The sequence below is a fragment of the Pieris rapae genome, chromosome 6 (genome assembly GCF_905147795.1).
Source record: "Pieris rapae chromosome 6, ilPieRapa1.1, whole genome shotgun sequence".
In the NCBI taxonomy this organism is placed as follows: Eukaryota; Metazoa; Arthropoda; class Insecta; order Lepidoptera; family Pieridae; genus Pieris; species Pieris rapae.
In genome coordinates, this window is record NC_059514.1 from 5,900,072 (window position 1) to 5,921,702 (window position 21,631).

Consider the following 21,631-nt stretch of genomic DNA (forward strand, 5'->3'; position numbering starts at 1 on the left):
ATATACATTGAATTTTACATTTACAATAGGTGTTCTTCTCTGCGTTTCGAGATGGTACTAACAAACTAAGGAGACAGTCACTGTCTTTAGTTGCCAGAATAGGCTTATGATCCTATACTCAAAAAAGTAATGGATTTTAAAAGTGTTTAAGACATAAAAATATATTTTGTCTTCAAGGTTAGTGCAATAGGTATGGAAGTGTCGTTAACTTTGCGCCACGCCCGCGCCAGAATAGATCAATACCTGAGATCCCGCCGTGGGTATAAAATATAGCTTTTATATATATAGCTTTTTATACTAGCTGATACCTGCAACGTTCCTAGATTGGCATACTATATTGCTATATTACAATATATCTTATTATTTTTCTATTTTCCAAAGTTTTTGTACTTGTTTGTAGTTTTTGCAGTTTCATGTGTTCTTATGGGAATGTGTGACTTAAGTAGAATTATAGTAGTAGGTTCAAAGCTCAATTTAGAAGATTATTATTAAACTATTGGAAAACACCGTAGTTTAATATAAATATGTAGATACACCAGTATTTTTATTATACGTATCAAGTCAATGCCATTAACGTATCATTACGTATGATTCATGTTTACGTAAACCGCTCATCCCACTGAATGCCAATCGTTAACAGGTGCAGCCACACCCCTCTTAATATTCACCGCCTAAACATATTAACGGTCTCCTAATTAAACCTATACACGAATCTGGAACCAAACCGCAGCACAGCCTCAACTGGCGAAGATCCAACCAACATTCCACTTATTATATTCTATCAGCAGACGCTCTAAACGTATTCGTGGACATATCACGTAGGCTACTACTGGCAATTTTAACCAATCACAACGCGACAATTCAACTTAATAGCTTAGGCCACGCCCAATCACGTCACCGCCTATTACAGAGCGTGTAACGACGCAGGCTTTTAACTCCACGATGATAACCGATCGACGCGTCTATCCTTTTCTATTATGGAGCGGTGTCCCGCTCTTATTTACCGATTCGACGTCTAGGACGAGTAATAGAGTCTCGTTTGGCGCGTGCTTGGTTTCAGTTGCACGTCCGAGGTCGAAAGAGGGGGACGCGTGCAACTGCTTTCGATAATCGGCCGCGCGTTCGGTACGTGAAAATCGGACAGTTCACAGCCAGTCACGTAAACGTAAAAACAGATATATGCCCAGAATATTTATTAAGTGGGTGGTTGTGCGTGACTTTTCCCTTGTGAATAGCTAGCCCAGTAAATGATCGGACGCGAAAATAGAATGGTTTGTTTGATAACTAAAGACTTCCGCGCCTGAAAACACCATCGCAGCTTATTTGCGACATGTTAACTGGCTGACTGTTTCGGGACTAAACTGTGTTATGTGAAATGGAACTCTTATTCGAATTTTGAAATGTGCGCGTTCGGAAACTGTTTTAAACTTGAATAAAAAAAAGTGACAATGTTGCCATATCAAGCTGTGGCTATGGACTATGTAGCGGGGTTTCCTCATCACCAGCGGCCTGGTGGGTTGCCTGGAGTAATGGGCCTGCCGGGACCAGGCCCAGGGCTGAATCCAGGGCTGAATTCTGCCTTCACCCATTCCTGGTTCGTACAGACAAGCCCGGATATCTGTCGGCAGCAACAAGCATCCAACCAATCGCATCTTGAACCGGGGCACGTTTCTTTTTTTATTTATACTTTAATTTTTATTTACAACTTTTATAGAATATAGAAGGTTGCTTATTGATATTATATACAGGAAATACTTTAATTGTTTTCGGATGTACATTCAAAAAGTGACAAGTGAATTGGAATAAATATCAATAAACAATCACAATATTTAAATATAAGTCGTAGCAATCTGGCAATTATATTTATTTGCAATTTTATTGAAAACGCTTTGTATTTATGTGCTTTTAAATTTAACATAAAACATTTAGAAATGGAGATGAGATGAAATATTAAGGATTAGATTTTAATAATGTGTTTTTATTAATTTAATTTATGATTTCTAATAATTTAAATACATAAAATAATACTTTTGACGAATTTTATTAATTAAAATGAATCCTTTGATATTGGGAACTTTAAATTTGAAATTTAAGAATTTCAGTCGAAAATTAATTTCTTATTTTTAATACAAAATATAAATTTAATTAAAGACTTAAGTGGGTGCCTGGTGCATTCCTCTCTGAACGAATAAGTATCGCAATACAGGGCGGGAATGCTGCCATTGTTCAAAGTATAAATAATTTTTTTTAGGTTTTCTTCTTATTAATTATCAATTATTTTTATTATTCCTAAAAATAAAATTATATATATATTTGTTTGTTGTATAGTTACATCAATAAAATTGTGGTAGTAAAATCTCTTAAACACATTAAAAAAATTAGCAAGACATCATAGCTAAAACTGAGATTAGACTTTTGAGTAAAGCAAATATCGATGTGGAATGTTAAAACTCTAAACCATTTATAATTGTACTATAATTAATTTTATATTGCCATACAAAAGGAAAGAATAAGAAAATTTTGCGTAAAAGTAAACTAATTGCAATTGTACGCAATATTTACATTTGCTATTCAAAAAACAAAACAGGACGGAGCGAGTTTAAATTAAGATTTTATCTGCGCATGACACGAACAACTTGTCATGCTCTAAGAAAATGTAGACTTATGTAAAATATTAAAAAAACAATAATGAATAAAATAAAACCATTCACATGAAATAAATTTTGTATATTAGGTTTTACGTTATTATATATATATACTTTTTAAAGATAAAAGTATCAAATATGATAGAAACTACTTGTTTCTTATAGTTCTCTCTTTTGTTTACTCTTTTCGGAGTTGTTCTATATTTAAACTCACGTCTTCAAACAAATCGACAAAACATTCGAAAAAGTATTTAAACTTAAAATGGTGTTTTTAAATTTAGAAAACCTTGTTTTCATCTTATATATAAAATTCTCGTGTCGCGGTGTTTGTTAAACTCCTCCGAAACGGCTTTCCCGATTCTCATGAAATTTTGTGTGCATATCGGGTAGGTCTGAGAATCGGACAACATTTTTCATCCCCCTAAATGTTAAGGGCAATCCACCCCTAATTTTTTTTTTCAATTTTAGATAAAAAAAATGTATGTATGCATTAGTAAATACATATAACCCCCCTCCCTAATATTCACCTCTCTGCGATCAACCCCTATTTTTTAATTATAATTGATATATATGGCAAAACGACGTTTGCCAGGTCAGCTAGTTTACTATAACTTTCTTTTATATTAGACAATTAAATTATATACTATCTACAAACCATTATTAAACTCTACATACACAAATGCGGAATAGATCTAAATCTTTTTATGTCTTAAACAAAGACAATACGCGCCGTAAAGTAACAATATACAGGTTAGCCTTCGTAATTTGTCGTTTTCTCAGAAATACACATAATGAGACATGTTTAATACAAACATGTATTTAAATTGGCTTGTTTCATTGAGGTTTTTGGTTGTTGACTGCGTTTTGACATAAGATGTAACTTTTTAGACTTACAAATATATTTTTGAATCATTAGTTGAATGTTTGTTGTCAATGTGAAGATTTTGATGAAATAAACTTATGGTCGTACAATTTTAATTATACGCGTTTATAAGTTTTAAAACCTTTTATTCTACATCATAATATATAACGATAGTAGGTACTCATTCGGCTTTTGGGCGTAATCAAGTCATAGGTACGTTATTATCAAATATACCTATTTGCACTGGAAATCTTTTCTCTTCATAGCCACAATGCAACGTTGGTTAATATAAACCGAATTTCTTCATAACCTAACCAATAAGGATATTGTACGTTTTGTACTAAAATCATTATTGTTGTTGACGAAATTGGTCATTTTTAATTTAATTATGGCAAAAACTTAATTCACCAGAGAAATTTGTATTAAACGCTTACGCAAAATATTTTTTTCTACAACTTTCTACAGCATTTAACTAAAGAGTACAGTAGTAAGACATCATGCTACGTTTTATAATCGAATTGAAAGAGGAAACTACCAATTTGCCGCCTGTTTTTTATCGAACTGAGATTATTGAAGACGCTTTGAGCGGTTTACTGACCGTTAGCGGTTAGTAAATTGACCTAAATGTTTATTATTTTAAATAATATTTTAAATCAATCATTTGAAATACAAGTTATTACGTTGTGCGTAAAAATGCATAACTTTTACTAATATTGATTTATCATATTCATGTAATAGGCGTTAAAATTAAACTTAATAAGTATTATTCAAGTGCTTTACACTTTAACTCTGTAGAAAGAAATCACCAACTTAAAACACTGTTATACAGTATTTTTTTACGTATAAGGCAGATCTTTTTGCTTAATTAAGTTTCAGACGAATATCTAATTAAACTTAAATGTAAAGGACATGTAGTGGTCACTAATCTCTGAAAGTTCAACTAATTTCAAATATGGAATAAAATCAATTTCATTTATGAGAGTCATACTGAGCAGTGTCAATTATTGTGGCTGTTACTCTCAGAGATGCAACTTAACGTTGTGTGTGTATATCAAAAAGTGACTTATATTTAATAGTAATAACACACTTAATTAAAACTCGTATACCGTATTGGCAATTCAGAAATATTCACTCTTTACCTAAAAGAAAAACCATATAAAAATAGTCTAAACTGTTTCAAATTCTAAACATAATTATTTTTCTATGAAACATCTGTTTTTATTCTAGTCAGATGCTTTTGTTCACACATGCACTCATTTTATCATTTAGTTACGCTCCTTATTTTTCAATTTAAATAGCTCAGACAACGGATGCTGGTTTTTTGCTGTTTTTACGAAGAAATTTTGATGAAGTGTGAAAATAGCCTTTGATTCTAAGTGAAAGAACAATACCTCGTTCTTATACAAAAGCCATCCATGATCCAAACCTTTGTCAACATTTTGATCGTTCCTCTATAAACTATGATATTATTAAATGCAAACAATATTAAAGCAATTAAAAAGTAAACATTTTCATTGCACATAATCTATCTTCTGAGCAGACAATATATTTTTTACTTTTGTTGCATTTTAAAATTGTTCAGGAAGCTTTCTTAAAATTACAGAATTATATTAGTAGAAAAAAATATTTTAATATGTCTAAAGGCAAAGAGAATAGAATCATCTTTAGATTTTATTTCAGGTTCATAATTGCCATTTTAGGTGGTCTAATTGGAATAAATGATTTGACTTTGATATCATACACACGTCATACATAGATACTTCATACTAAATTTATTTAAGGGGATCTCTGTAGATTATGATAAGAAGAAAAATATTACATAATATATTTTATTTATAAGACAGCTTTTTTAAACTAGAACCAAATGCACACATAACGATTCTTACACAACTTTAAAAAATGTTTTTTTTTCTTTCTTTACAAATATTTAGAAATAAGGTCGGTTAAATGCCGCATCTGATTATAAATTCCCTGTGTAGTTTCTCCAACTACAAATAGTCAAATAGATCTTATACAGGTTCAAGTTTATTATATGTATAGATTACAGTAAATTTCAATCAGTGCACCTGATGGCACAAAAAATGGAGTCGAATAGAAAAAACTTACTTCGGATTGTATTGTGGTTTTTGTCTGTGGAAGGTGCTATTTTGACCTGTGATTCACAGTGTATAGTGTATATGACACATTTATCCTTTGTGTTTTGTTTTTCTGTATACTTACTAATAATTAAATTTCTGTATACTAATATAAAATATCAGCTATACTACCGTTTTTCATTCGAAGAAAACATTTTATATAGTTTGGAGTTCCAAACACATAAACAAGTAGGTAACGTAAAAAACAATAAAATTAAAATTGTTTTTCAAATGTTTTATTATATACATAGAACATAAAAATGTAGTAAAAGCCGTTGTCATTAAAAATCAACGATTTCTTAAATGCTTAAACAGCTACTTCACTATCCTAGACTTTAATGCATTTGAGTTTCGCGATTAAATATAATCTGTCTTAACGTATTACAAAGCCGCGGACATAGACAAGAGTAAAGAGGATATGAAACACGACTCCGCATTAAATACTTACCTCAATCTATGCTGATGCTGACTCATTACAATTTGTAACGCCTATGTTCGTTTACTTTTTATACGCGAGGCGTAGACGAAGCGTCGCGTCTATAAATGCGTCTAGCATCGAAAATTTCAAACTTAACTATTACTTATATTTGTTCCACGATCATCAGGTAGGTGATCAGATAGTTTTGCCTAACAGACGTCGACTTTCGAAGACATGACAGTTTCGTCACAATATTTTCCTTCACGGTAAGATTTTAAATTCACACATAAATAGTACATTGCACAGACCGGGTTCGAACCTACTACCCTAGCTGAAGTTACCAACACTGCTCATAATTAAATGTCTAATATGATTTATGTAATGTGTAATACTTTAATAGATAACAATATAGGTGTAATTAACAAAATGTAATCACATTAAAGAGAGTCACACGAAAAGACTTTTAAGAAAGTATTGGCCTAGTGGTCTGAGAGTCAAATTCTGATCACTGTGGTCGGAGGTTCAAACTCTTTTAGTACGGAGAAGGAAATCACTGTGAGATAAACCGTATGCCTTATCGGTTAAAAGTTGTGGGCGTGCAAACAAGAAACATAGCCATCATTACGGCTTTTTACAACAACCTATGATTATAAAATATTAATCCCAAATTACTATTACAAAACTTTTCCAACTGACCACTATATTTTTGGGCCATTTGAGGTGCCATTATTGAAAAACTGCAATCCGACTGTCTGCGGTTTTTGATTATCGCCGGTTGTGCCGTTTACAAAAATTGATTTGATGGCTTTTAGGGTAATACAGATGTTTTAATGAAAACATCTGTAACCATTTATATCATTATATAAGTGCGTTGTGCTGAATTAAATTTGGATTCAATGATGATTAACATTTTAAAAAAATGCTTACGAGTATTATTACTGGGTAATCATTCTATTAAAAAATAAGTTATTCTATGTAAATCAATTTTACTTTATTTTTGTAATGAAGTCTCAAGTGCTTTTTAGTTGTACGTGTTCTTACGAGTGAGAACAAAGTGTAAATATACGGGAATTTGTACAAATTATATCTTAAAGAACTTTTTTAAGTAATTATCGCGTTAACAAACTATGACGGAAAAGGTGGGAGAAGAGGTTTTACAAAGTCATACAGACAAAAATAATTAATGGAAAATAGAGGACAAGACTGGCAAAAGGATAAGGCAGGAGATTTGCTCCATTTCTCCGAAGAATAACTAATAAGAATAATGACAATGGCATCACTATTATTATGGATTATCAAATTGTCGTTAATTTGTCTATTAATAATGGCAAATCGAATAAACCACAAGTTTGAAACTAATTATTCTTTGAAGTAGTTATGTTACGAGCCCTGTAAGATATAATAACATTATAACAGCTGACAGTAATGCTATTTCTCCGACGCGTATGATTAACATTCTTAAGACTGCAGTAGAAAATAGTTTGGCTGGTATTTGGATTCTCACCATTACTAACTGATAGTTATATAGATAGTTTGGTGCAATATTTCATAAGTATTCTTAAACATATATAAAATAGTATCATGCAAATCATTTAGCTGTAATGTCGTCCATTTAAAAGGTAAAACTGTAGTCGTGATATCAAGGAATGTTATCATGTTAATTCATCAGATGCTTTTGCAATGACTGAGTCAGCGGTGTTGTATAATTTTCTTGCGTACTCCACTTTAAATTATTTTGGGTTTTACATATGTTGATTACTGTCATGCTTTTAAAGATGATGGTATAAGAGAATCTTGCACGGTTCTCTGATTTTGAAAATTTGAATTTTGAACATATAAATCCATCATCATAATCATAAAATTTAAGAGCTGGGTTCTTGTCTGAGTATTAATCGCCACTCTGTGCGGTTCTGCGTCAGTGTCATCAACTCCTGGTATGTCACGACCTCAGCTTTTTCCTTAATCAGATCTATGTATGCCAATCTTGGTCTTCCTCGTTCTCTCCTGCCTTCCGCTCCAAAAAGGCTTGTCGTGTCATCATCTTCCCCCTTCGGTTTTCAATGGTACTCAGCAGATTTCGTTTTTGTAAATACGTGGTACGAAAAATAAATATTGAAGTTATCTGCGGTATCTGTTTAAGTTATACGAATTATAGAAACCAAAAAAGCCAGGAATGGTTTAGCCACCAAACTGATACCCCGGTGGTATTTCTACTCAAGCTACAAAAACGCCTAGACACGATCACCTTGATAATTTACCATATCCATAAAAATATTAGCTATTCTTCCAACCCTCACTCAATTTAGATGCCAATTCAACCCTAAAAGAAGGAATTAAAACAACAGGGGTCACTACAAAAGTCCACTGATGAGGTAAAGGGGACAATAATGCATCATTTTCGAGAGACTTACTCCATTAATCCTACTGACTGATCGATTGCACCCTATGAATTGGTATTCCAATTTTCGACAGAAATTTCCGTACATTTTTCTTCTTTCTTATCAAACTTCTGTTTATTTTTATTATTCTTTGAATCCGTAGTGCGAATATTGATGAAATCGTGTGTCATTTATTATCATTTGTTTCTGACTATTGACCCTTAGAATTAGTTCTACTTTCCACCAGACCATGGCTGTTCTGTAAAGAGCGCAGAGCCTAAGTTTTAACCTAATTTAAGTACTCAAATATCAATATTGAAAAGTTAACTTATAAGTTTAGTAGATTAGTATGGTATAACATAATCTAAATGTGTTATACAAAGCCACTGCAAAGTGCAACTAAACTAAAGTAAAATAGGAAAAATCCTTCGCCCGCGGCGCAATCAGGCGTCCCTTCAGACGATTATTGCAAATAACTATTATTTCCTTCTCCTTTCAATTGGCAGTGAACGTGGCTCCGAATTTCTCTTTGTATTGCTAATTTTATCTAGTTTATCTAGTTAGAAGTTTTGCTGACTAAGCTAAGTTCGGATGTTATTGAACAATGTACTATAAAATATGTTCTGATAAAGCCGTATAAATAATGCGTGGATAAATTATTTTACATTTCACACATTTGCTTAAATATCGTAATATTACTCTAGTGTAAATAAACCTTTACTATACATTTTCTAAAACGATGTTCGGCCAACTTACTTACTAACAAAGCATAAGTATTAATACTTCTAATGTACGCCAAAACCAAGAGTATGTTATAGAAATCGAAACATAGAATTCAAATTCAGAAACGAAATATCATTCATTCACACCTGTAGTGTGTATATGTCAAAATCCCTCACAACATCCTATTTAATTCATCGTAATACAATCCCCACTAAATCCCAGTTATTGCTTATGAATGATACAATTTTCCAGTATCAGTACAATTTGGCAGGCAATTTGCTAACGGGGCGACTATCATTAGTCATACTATTTGGCCATTTTTTGTCCAGTGGGGATAGGGTTGCCATTATGCAACGGATTTTTCGTATTTGGTGAAACAATCTGCTAAAAAAATGTAAGGTAAGATATGTTGGACACTTAGTATAAAGTTATTAAGTTTATTAGCTAAAATTATGTATTAAGATACTATTTAAAATAATGGGTGTGCAAAAGAGTGCTAAAGAAGCAAGCAATAAACAGATGTAGGATGTAAAAGGAAACTGTTGTTCTAGCCTAAACCCGAAATTTTGCAAATAGATGTTTCCAATTGTTTGAATTATTTTACCCTGGCAATTCATATGGCAGCCCTGTGTTGCCCGGGGCTGTGTCGCAATTATTTTCTATACAAAATGCTATTGCACATTGTCACATGATAAATTAATTTGGAGTTTTTGCATACTTTTCGTAGTGCAAAAAGCTGTACTGTTAGGTGTGTAAAAAATTAATGACAACATCATAATTTCAGCAGTTAACACCCAGAATTCACAAGAAATATGAAAGATTTTAAAAATAATTCTTACATTACGATATAGGTAGATGTATCATATTTTAACTTTGGTGATACTTTTAACTAAGTAAAAAAAAACATTTATAATTTCTGAACTATTTTTTCTCGATTTCTAAACTTATTGTTTTATCCAGGTTTACATTTATATATCCGTACAATACTCATAATAATTTCTGCGCATTTAGATGAGATTAGATGTTGGTGGTTGGTCTACCACCCAAATCTGCGTTTCAAATACAAAACAAATACGATCACGAGCACGTCTTCTGTACGTAAAGGCAAGCCCCAACAAAAAAAAAATACTAGACAAAAGCCATCTAGTTTCTTCTACTTGAAAAAGTTACTGAATTTAACGTTTATTTCTGGACGTGAGCTTCGTTATCCACGAAAAATTTCACTACCTAAAAAAATTGGATTTTGCTATGTTACCTTAAGTCACTTGATATTTATATTTTTAAGAGTAAATGATATAATGATGATAATTACAGGAAAACGAAAGTTATATTTTGGAAAATTATTTTTTTATTGTTTAATAATTTGAACGCAGTAGTTTCGCATACAATATTGTGTCGATACAACGCGTTTTAATATCTAGTGAAATACTATAATATTTAAAAATACATACAAAAGGCTTATTTTACTATTTTTTTATAATTCAATAAAGAAAGCCGTTTTATATTCGTGTTGCATTGCAAAGGAAAATTGTGACGTGATTATAAGTCCAGCTAAGGACCGGCAATTTGGCCGGTGCAAATCGTTCGTCCCATTGGGACCGTCCCGTTAGATTTCAGCCTAAATCTTTTGCTTTGAGTAATAAAATGTTCTTTTTGGGGGAAATCGAAAATTACTGGGGCTGTTAGAATGAATTATTGTATCAAAATAAACAACATATATATTTACACCTACGTGCCATATGTATATCACCGATGAGAGTCTGAAATTGTCTAAGATACAATGATGCGCTTAGCGTTAGAATATTTTAAAACAAGAATTAATCTTGTTACCATAAATAAAAAACTTATTTTTAAGTATCTGGAACTTAGTGAAATATAGGAATAAATATAGAAAGCTAAATTTTCGGTACGTAGATAAAAAAAGTCTAGAAGTAATTAAGAAGTGTAAGTTTTTTTGTCTTATTAATTATTAATTAATACAAATTACTTTTCGTTAGACATAGTGAAAATATTCACATATTTATGGATATAAATTTATGACAATTTTAATAAGTTTACATAAAACAATATAATATGAAGACAGACAACTGACAAAAACTAATTAAAAACCTCAATAATAAAATACCCAGTTACATCTCAACTAAGTTTTTTATCGTGTTTTTTGTTGGCCAACTCGCCTAATAGAAGCAAGTTTTTGTTACTAGGCGAGGCACTTGATAACACATCTAGATTTCCCTCGCAAATTACCTCAACGAGACAAATGTAACGGGACAACTTTCGACAGGTGCTTTTGTCATATAATACAACACATATAATAATTATATTTATCGTATTAGGCTACGGAATCGTGGAGTCATAAAGACTAGTGAAAATAGTAACAATTTAATATCTCTGTACATTGTGTGTTTAAAAGTAGATTAGTCCCTAGTTTCACACATAATAATTAAAATTTTATCATACCATGTATTAGTATAGTAAAAACATTTGATAAGTTAATATGTGAAAAGAGTAATCTTTATCCATGAGTTAATTCTTGTATTTCTATCGAACGCCTGAATAAACCAAGAAGGCCTACGGCAGCTACGTTTTAAGAATCCAAAAACTTAATCAAAGCGCCAATATCGATACAGATCACATTACTGCTAAATTGTAATGTCACGTACGGTCATTGAAGGCCAGAAACTGCTGAGTAAGGCTTCTCATCACAGCACTAAAACGCATGCCCCAGAGACCTCGGATTTTGCAGACCCCCTCTTAACTTTCACATCGTTTTATATATACCAATATAATCTTTAACCTGTTATAAAAAATCAATTCATTGCGGTGATAAACAAATTCCTGGATATTTAATCATATTACATAAGCAATTTATTTTAAGGTTGAAATTTTGTTGGTAATATATGAGGCGAAATGTTGTTTCGGGGTGCATGACACGAAACCCTGATTATCCGCTTTATATGAAAAATAAAGCCATGATAGAGATAGGAAAATGTTTAAATCTTTTGGTTAAACCTACCATAACCTCAATTTCATCCAACGCTGCAAGTTGAATCATTTTAATCAGCCGTTTTTTATCATATTTAACTATTTCTTTATTTTATTGTTATAGTGGAAAATCCATTAAACATTTCAAATTGGATAAAAAGGCATAACTGCGATACTTTCATATCAAAATTGGCAGGTCGTGAGTCGTGACTGACTAGTTAAAATATTTTTGTGTCATTGCAATAAATGCGACAAAACATTTCAATGAACTAAGTGTGATGTGAAATGTTTACCGCTATTTTTAAATATCGATAAATACACCCATTGATTGTATAAATAAATACATTAATACTTATTTAAATTAAAAGAAATAAATACATTCACATTTAATATGAAAAAATATTATAAATATAAAAATCACTTTAAATGTTACTAAACTTTACTAAAATAAAACACTCAATACTTATTTTTATATCTTGATGACTAATAATAAAAAAATATAATAAGGCACATACATTTTCCACTACATTTGTATGTATCACCTGAATAAATATATAATCTATAGTTTCGTTTAGTATCACAGATTATATCAAGAATAATCGTTTAGTATATCAATAATCCTAAGGCGTAATAAGCCGACGACATCTCATTCTCCACGTCAAATATGAGCGCCCCATTTCCGTATTTATTTTATCCCTTAATAAAGTCCAATCGTTTAATATGTTTATCTCCGTCGCTTATATTTGTGATGATATCATTTGATTAATGATTGAATTCATTATCATAACACAGGGTAATCTTGTACCGTTAATGAATCGAATTAAAATAAATAATTGTTTGTTGCCACATTTGTTTCTCATTACTATACAGGCCGTTTGTCAATGCGAATCTGTAGGTATATATATATTGGTTTATATATTCCTTTGATGTCCTATATGGGTCCTTATTATTTCCAAAAAAATGTTAATTTTAATAAAAACGAAAGTTATTGAAATTGTTTTAAACCAGTGTTTATTAATTTTAGATAACAATGATACTAACATTATAGATGAAAAGTATTTTTACATACAACATTTTAAGCTTTTATATTTAATTAACATTCATATCGTACTTTAGGTATGTAAATAAATTATAGATTAAATAAATTTTACGTCGCTTCTCTCACTATGCTATATCTATTACCGTGACGTAAGCAACCTCTATTAGAGCGAAAATTTATTTGAATTCCGAACGAGTGACCGTCGGTTCTTTAAGACCCAGGGGATACAACGGTTGACTTAACTCAAGGGCTCAAATGTCCGCACTTTTAAGGAAAACTAGCAGACCTTAAGTGTAGGGTGTGAATTTGCTTTGAAAACTTACACTTTACAAAGTACTTTCCGAACTTCCGTTTTATGTAACCTTTTGAATTTGGAATTTGGCTAACAATGTATGTACTTTGTTTCAGATATAGAATCCCAAGTATAATATTATTAATATACACACTATGGTTCTTATTTCTCTTCTTATGATCATAACGATGTTTTTATTAATATACATACTTAATGTATATATTATTTAATAAATAACATTTAAGAATAATATTGAAATAACAAATATAATAAAAACACTAGACACAAATTGCAGTACTGGAATAGATGGAATCAATACTAAAACCATAAAATGCATTATCAATGATCTCTCTGAATATCTCTCGGTCTGCTTTAATAAGCTGCTGCATAAAGGTGAATTTCCGGATTCTCTAAAGAAAGCCAAAGTTACTCCTATTTATAAATCAGGCAGTAAAACTGACCCCGGCAATTACAGACCAATATCCATTCTACCTTCAATTTCAAAAATATTAGAAAAAATTATTTATTCAAGACTTGATACTTACTTACAAACTAACAATTTTATTTTTAAACGCCAATATGGTTTTAGATCAAAAAGCAGCACTTTATCAGCCACAGTTGATCTTATCAGTCATATAAAGGAAAACATTGACTCTAAAAAAATGGCGCTGGGTGTCTTTATAGATTTGAAAAAAGCGTTTGATACCGTAAGCCACAATCTATTGCTTAAAAAATTAGATCGTATAGGAATAAAAGGTTGTGCGCTAAAATTATTCAAATCTTATCTATCAAACAGAACCCAGATAGTCAAAATAGGTAATGCTCAAAGCTCAGAAATACCAGTAACATGCGGCGTCCCACAAGGGTCTATACTAGGTCCACTGTTATTTTTAATATATATTAATAACATTCACGAGCTCGGTTTACATGGCCAAATCACTCTCTACGCTGATGACACCTGCTTATTTTATTTCGGTATAAATATCCAGACTATGGTTGCTCGAGCTCAGTCAGACCTAAATTCTCTATATTCTTGGTTTCAACAAAATCTGCTAACCATAAATATCTCAAAAACATCTTATGTAATATTCAGAGCAAAAAATAAAATCATTCCTATGTTTCAACCGTTAAAAGTTCAAGACGTTGAAATCACTAACAAAAAATGGGAAAAATATCTGGGTCTTAGAATAGATACATATTTAAAGTGGAACTTACATATATCACACATAATTACCAAACTAAAATCACTTATAGGCAGATTTTGGTCAATATCAAAATGTATTCCTCAATCCGTACGTCATTTAATTTATAATTGTTTAGTCAAGCCACATTTCATATATCTAATTGAAATATGGGGTACGGCATGTAAAAACATAATTTCTAACTTACAAACACTACAAAATAAATTAATAAAATCATTATTTAGATACAATTTTTTAACACCGACTAATAAAATCTACCAAGAAACCAAAATTATGACAGTTAAACAACTGTATGTATATAGCACCTGTATCTTGATAAAAAAAATTTTAAATAACTCAATCCATAGTTGCTTGTCGTTTAAAAAAATCAAACACACAACGACACGCAATACTCGTCGAGCGAGTTTGCTTGTCTTACCGAAGCCGCGTACAAATTATTTGAAGAAATCTATTAGGTATGAAGGTGTGCAATTATTTAACCAATTACCATCTCAAATTCGTAATATTGGAGTGTTTGACAAATTCAAAAAGGCATTAAAGATGCATGTTAGAATGAACATAGCTGACTAAAATTGTTACGGCTAATGGCGACGTGTATCTCGCTCGTATATAATATATACATATTAATATTAAGTTTCTCATGTAAATAAAATATTTCTGTTTTGTAATGAGAAATACAGTTCTTTAAACATATATTAAAATTCAATTCATTCCACTGATCTGAAACAAGTTTAAAAATCTGTACTTCTAAGATACGATTACATTGCGTAAACCTTAAGTTTAATATCGAATAAAGTTTTCACATTATATATTTTTTTAACTTAAAACCTTTCTATCCCATAGCTTCTTGAAGATCATTATTATTTAACGGCAATGCAACAATAGATACTTATAGCCCTAAATATTTCATAACTATAATCGTTCACTTGGAGTGGTTAATGGTGACATAACCACTCGATATTGACAATACAACACGTCATATTTGTAATTGTACGAACCTCTAGGGTTTCTTTATACTCTAAAGAAAAGATAAAATTTTATTAAAAATGTACCTTTGCATTTTAAAATACCTCTATATGAAGTACTATTAAATTTAAGACGATTCGTATCATTATAGTGCCATAAACTTATCTGATCAAATGTTACGGTGCTGATGTTTGTACACGGTGTTGACGAAATTTACAAAGACGTACCTACTTTAAATTTTAATTATCATGTAAATAAATTAAAGTATAGATTTCAAAATATTCTTTATTCAATAATGCGCAATACAATATTTACATTAAAATTATAGAGTCGAAAGGTACATAGAGTCACCATCTCTGCACAGCTATATTATTATCACCTAACAAGTTTTAATCCTTCCCATCAATCTATCAATAGATTCAATAATGACAATAAAATGTTTAGCCTTGCACCTATTCAAGTAGAAACTCAGAAAATTCCCATGCACGTTCTTAAAAACCGATGTTATAATCCCGGTAATTGAGGGGTTAATCGAAGGTGTCGGTCTTTCAAAGCTCCCCAAAGGTGACAGTTGACAATTTAACTTACCCCGTCTGCGGTATTTTTAATCTGCACTACTGTTCTTTCCTGTACAATAGTATTTAAGTGTTATTTGGTGTACGGTAAGTATGAAGTATTGTGTGCGAAATGTTGGGTATATTAAAAAGTTTTATATAAAAATATAGATTATGTGATATATTAAAGATAAGATAAATGTTTTATTGACATTTTATATAATAATAAAAATAATAACTTGTTTATTCATTTTAAGTAGATTTGCATTCCTATGTGATTTGGAAACCTTTTAAAGTAAAATATACCTGTGTCAGGGTTCCCAGCTCTTTCATCAACAAACTTTATTCTAAATTCCTTCAAATAATGTGTTATTTAACCTTATTTCATTTATCTTTCAACTGTTATCAACACGCAAATTCATGCATATTACTAAGTTTTTGTAAAAAAAAAATTTAAGCAGATACATACGCTGTATTATTTTTATTTCGTTTTCCAACACGAGATATTGAAAAAATCAAATTAAAATAGCAATTTTTTAAATCTAATACTGCATTTCATTCAACAATCATTCTAGTTAACCGTATTACACAATACATTAATACCTTTGATTCGTGAATTAACTAATAAAATCGTAATCCAATCAAGTCTACTAACTAATTCATGCAATCAAATAGAACAAGAAACTAAATACCATGCCCTAATAGCCATCCGTCATACCCAACTCCCAGGGGCCAACTAATTCTTAGCCGGTCCAACTCAATTTGTCCCGGGCCATATTAACCGAAACGCTTGCGAAGTGGACAGCTTTTTATGACTCCTCACTATTCTTTCAATTTGCAATTCTTCCACACTAAAGACGGAAATTGCTTGCATTTCCAGGGACTTACGTCATTTTTATCTTTAACTGTCGAGCTTTGTACTCTTAAAGCCAACTATAACACTTGTGTATTAGAGTATGTATTAGTGAGTTCGCTGGGAGTGAGGGTCAGTGTTAGCCGGTTCGATTCCCAGGTGTACGGGGCGTTGAGACACGTTTGAGTAGTTAAGACTTGTAAGGTGTAGGGAGGACTGTCATAAAAGTGATGAATTAAATTGGACCACTTTGAAGTGTTGGCAGAAATACGTTAAGTACCTATAACAAAATTTAGTCTATCTGAGAATTATAGTTATAATGCGATCTTAGAAAAAACCGTAGATTTTTATAGATCTACATCCATAATTTTATTTTTAAATTTAATTTTATACTTTTTGCACTTTATCCTTAGCATTTATCCATATTTTCCTTAACAGGGTTGCTTGGAAGAGATGGCTTATTAGCGATAAGGCCGTTGCCTCCTTTATTTACATTACCCGAATGTATATGTGCCAAGTATGAAATGCAACAGTACCTATAGATAAAAAAATAAATATTTTTTTCTAAAAAAAATTTGAAATTTTTATTTACTTGAACCTTATAGATTGGCTTAGGTACTTAAGATAATATACAATAGCTAGGGGCGGTTAACCCTCGGTCACTCTCTAAAGTTATTTTAAACAATTTAATACCCCAACACTGACCCTCTAGGAACATTAAATCAAGCGAAATAGCCGCTTGTTTTATACTTGAACCGGGTTATCGGAAAATTTGATCTTATCGTTAAATGGTTCGCTTAGATTTTCTTTATTTTTAAAGAGTTATTAATCCCTGAGGGGTTGTTAAGATTATTGTATTGTTGCAGCGATTTTTGATTCGAATAACTTGGAATCGAAAAGGTATTTTTATAAATGGTAGCTATACGGTTTGTGATGATGATACAGGGGCCACGAAATTACCTTACTCAGGTGACAATAAAACAAACACTCTTGGGGGCTAGTAATCGGACTCGATCGTAAACTAGGCCCATCACAGGATCGCTTACACAGCGCGAAAGGTTTACTACCCCTGCCCGTTAATGGTAAAACCTTTTGTTACCGTAAGTATTTGCTAAGATGTTTTAAATTTCGTAATAAATTTCATGACTGTCAGTTATGGAATTTTCTAAAATTATAATTAAATGTCTTTAAATATATCTACTGTACTTGGTTCCAAGAAGTATGAAAGTTCAAACGAAAATCTGTGGTATTAGTTTGTATTCAAAGTTCACGTAATAAACCACATATTCGAATAAAATGCAAATGTATGTTAAAACAAAGTCATTAGCGTTGGGCGGAGGGCGGGCGTGGCTGAGTCCCCTCCTACATACAATACAACCGGTTTTTGAGCCTTATTAACATATCCACAACGATAACGCTATTTTATTTTAATTAACGTATAATGAAATTTATTAACCATATCTTAAGTAATTTTATTTGCAAATAAATAATCTTCGCACAAACATTGCGATAATAACTGTGCGTAAATGTGATCACAGATTTTTAAATGATGTTCGAAATTCAAATTTTTGAAAACTTAATTCTAAATTTAAACAAATATCATTACCGGATAACTAACAATCTTTTTCTTTACAGCATTCTCGAGCTTCGAAAAGAGAAGAGTAGAGATGCAGCAAGATCTCGACGTGGTAAAGAGAACTATGAATTCTACGAATTGGCAAAGATGTTGCCTCTCCCGGCTGCTATTACCAGCCAGCTGGACAAAGCCTCGATCATTAGGCTCACGATCAGCTACCTAAAGCTTCGGGACTTCTCAGGACACGGTGACCCTCCATGGAGCCGGGATACACCGCCTACCAGCAAAGCTCTGAAAGGTGAGTTAAAAACACATTTATGCGAAGATGTAGCTCCACGCTCATACGTATTTAAATTGGAGGTATGAACTATGAAAGTTGTCATCCCAAATTAGATTTATACGTTCGTGCTCCATTATACGACATGGTTAAGATATTTGTCATTATTATAATATATTTTTTACAATATTTACACTGAAGCGTGCTTATCAGCATCAGTACGTTTCGCCACTCTTAAAATACATTGCTGTGTGTGCAGTATGAAGATTATTATTATTAAAGACAATCAAACAAGTATGTGTAACCTAAACCAAGTAAAACCGAATACTAGCGATGTACCGAGACACAATGATAGCATATTGTGGGAACAAATAGACCGTTGGCTTACCCCAGACGCTATGCAAAACGAGTGAGTGCCTCTAAAATAACTGAGGAGGGTTCGCAAATCAGATTTGCCTTCGTCAACTCATTGTCGACGCTAACCGTGTTAGCGGTACAGTCAGCAGAATTAAATTTATAAATATAATACAGGAAAATATGGTCATTCATTTACATTAGATTACAAAAATTAATTCTGGTTAGTAACAACATAAAATTTTAATATCTTAACTTATACTTTCAAAGAATTTAGGGCAGCCTACCCGTACTTATGTCACAGACCCAACAATGTCTCTATGTAGGAAGTATTTTGGTAGACAAATAAAGAAATAAACTTAATAAATAAAATAATAAAAACCGTTATATTACACCATTGATAGTAAGGTACTCTTACTGTGTCTTTTAATCGCAGTGAAATCGCAATTTGACAGTTAGTTATTTAATTCAAAGACTACAATTAGACTAATTTAGTTTTCATAAGGATGTTAAATTTAAATTAAATAAATCATATCACATAACAAGTGAATTAATTGTGTACATCGAAATTTTTTTTTGTTTAAATAATGATATTTCACTCTTCTATAAATCATAGAGCTGACCAAAAAACTGAGGGTAAATCACAAATATTGTGAACCGGAGCGTGCACGCAAATAAGGACGCCTCAGGGACTGATTCTCCGCAATACCTCAAATAAATTACCCAAGCTTAAGTAAACATTCGTAAAAAGCCACATGTATTACTTAGAAATAAACTGTTCGAATTCTATGTAAAACAATTAAATAATATATTACTTGCTTCATATATTTTTGATTAACAGTATTTGAAAATTTAAACTTCGAACAAATATTTCGATTTAAGTGAAAAAAAAGGATAATATGAAAAACATTAATTTTTGGGCATTCATTAATTTATTCGTTCATTCATTGAAGTATTCATTCATTACTGACTTAAAGTAACAGGTTCCTTAATTTTTTTTTAGTAATTTTGTTTCGGAGTATGAATATCGGAAAACATACGAAAAGATTTGCAAATACAAAGAAGGAAAACAAAGTGAAATAAGTTTTTTAACACACATAGCAAATTCATAACAAGTGTACTAACAGTGCGCCCTAACTAAATCCAATTTCAACCCCTAATGCGTTTAATGCGACCACGGAGCGAATCACAACGTACGCCACTGTCATTTTAACTCAATTTTCAAACCCACCTAGCAGTATTAAAATAAAAATATTCGACAATAAAACACTATGCGTTTAGGGCGACAGAATTGTTCAACGACTTTGGGGTAAAATTTCGAATTTCGAACATTTCGTCATGTGAGGGCTTAAAAGATATCTCGATTTCTATTGCATTTTTTGAATACTTTTTTTTGAGCAATTTATTTATATTTCACATTATTTACATATGTATGTTATATCAACAACTTAAAAAAATTTTTTGGTGTCGCAACGAAAAATATTAAAAATTATTTACAAAATGATCTTATTTAAATTTAGTATAAGTAAAATTACAAAACTTACCAATAAAACCAAAACATCAATGAGTAAATGTTTGTATAAAACTGAAAATTGTATGGTAAAGGAATAGAAAGGTACAAAAGTTTCTCGTAGTCACTCACATATTGAAACAGTATTTACTACAAAGTTATATGTAAATAACCGAATCATGTATTCAGCTCAGATTCATATACTTAAATAACAATCTATTATTTCTATTAGAAGGAAAATTCTCAAACAAATTACAATAAATAACATCATTTAGACAACTTACGATAACTTATTAATTCAAATAATGAAGGTGGTAAGAATTTTAAGTGTGTATCTAATTGTATAATTTATATCTTTTTTAAATGACAGGTTCATACTAGTATCTTTATTACAAACACATTTTTATGTGATAAACTAAGTGGATTTAGAACTAAACGGATGCATGAACTAAAAAGAAAACGAGAATTCCTGCAGTCCATCAATAGTATGGAAATATTCTTCAACATGATAAGTATTGTTTGAAAAACTGTGTGTTGACTTGATGTCACTAGAAGTATTTATACACCACTAATGAACTATACACAATATAGTTTTTCTTGATTAGATTTTTTTTAAATTAATAGTTACTTGGATTTTTAAACTTTACCAGTAGTGTTACTGTATGCTCATGTGCCAATTTTATAAATCATTTAAATTATGAACGTATTAAACAAACACATAGCATTTATAACATAAATTTATTTTAACAGATCAAAATACTCCGTAAACGTCATGGTATTTGCATAATAAACTAAATTGTAAAAGACACCGGCGTAAAAATAATTATTCTGTCAACCCCACAGTAACAATGGGCGGGGAATT

General features: G+C 31.2%; 1 protein-coding gene across 7 annotated transcripts in view; it reads left to right on the forward strand.

The window, feature by feature from the left end:
• Positions 1 to 21,631, forward strand: part of LOC110992442 (protein trachealess) — a 149,528-nt gene that overhangs the window by 95,180 nt on the left and 32,717 nt on the right. For 5 of the 7 annotated variants that reach the window (XM_045628490.1, XM_045628489.1, XM_045628492.1 and 2 more), the window contains one exon: positions 18,688 to 18,926. In XM_045628490.1, the coding sequence (XP_045484446.1) occupies positions 18,688 to 18,926 (239 nt within the window). Of the gene's footprint in view, positions 1 to 1,074; positions 1,664 to 18,687; positions 18,927 to 21,631 lie in introns of those variants that run through there. The other 2 variants (XM_022258265.2, XM_022258267.2) reach the window with 1 other exon arrangement.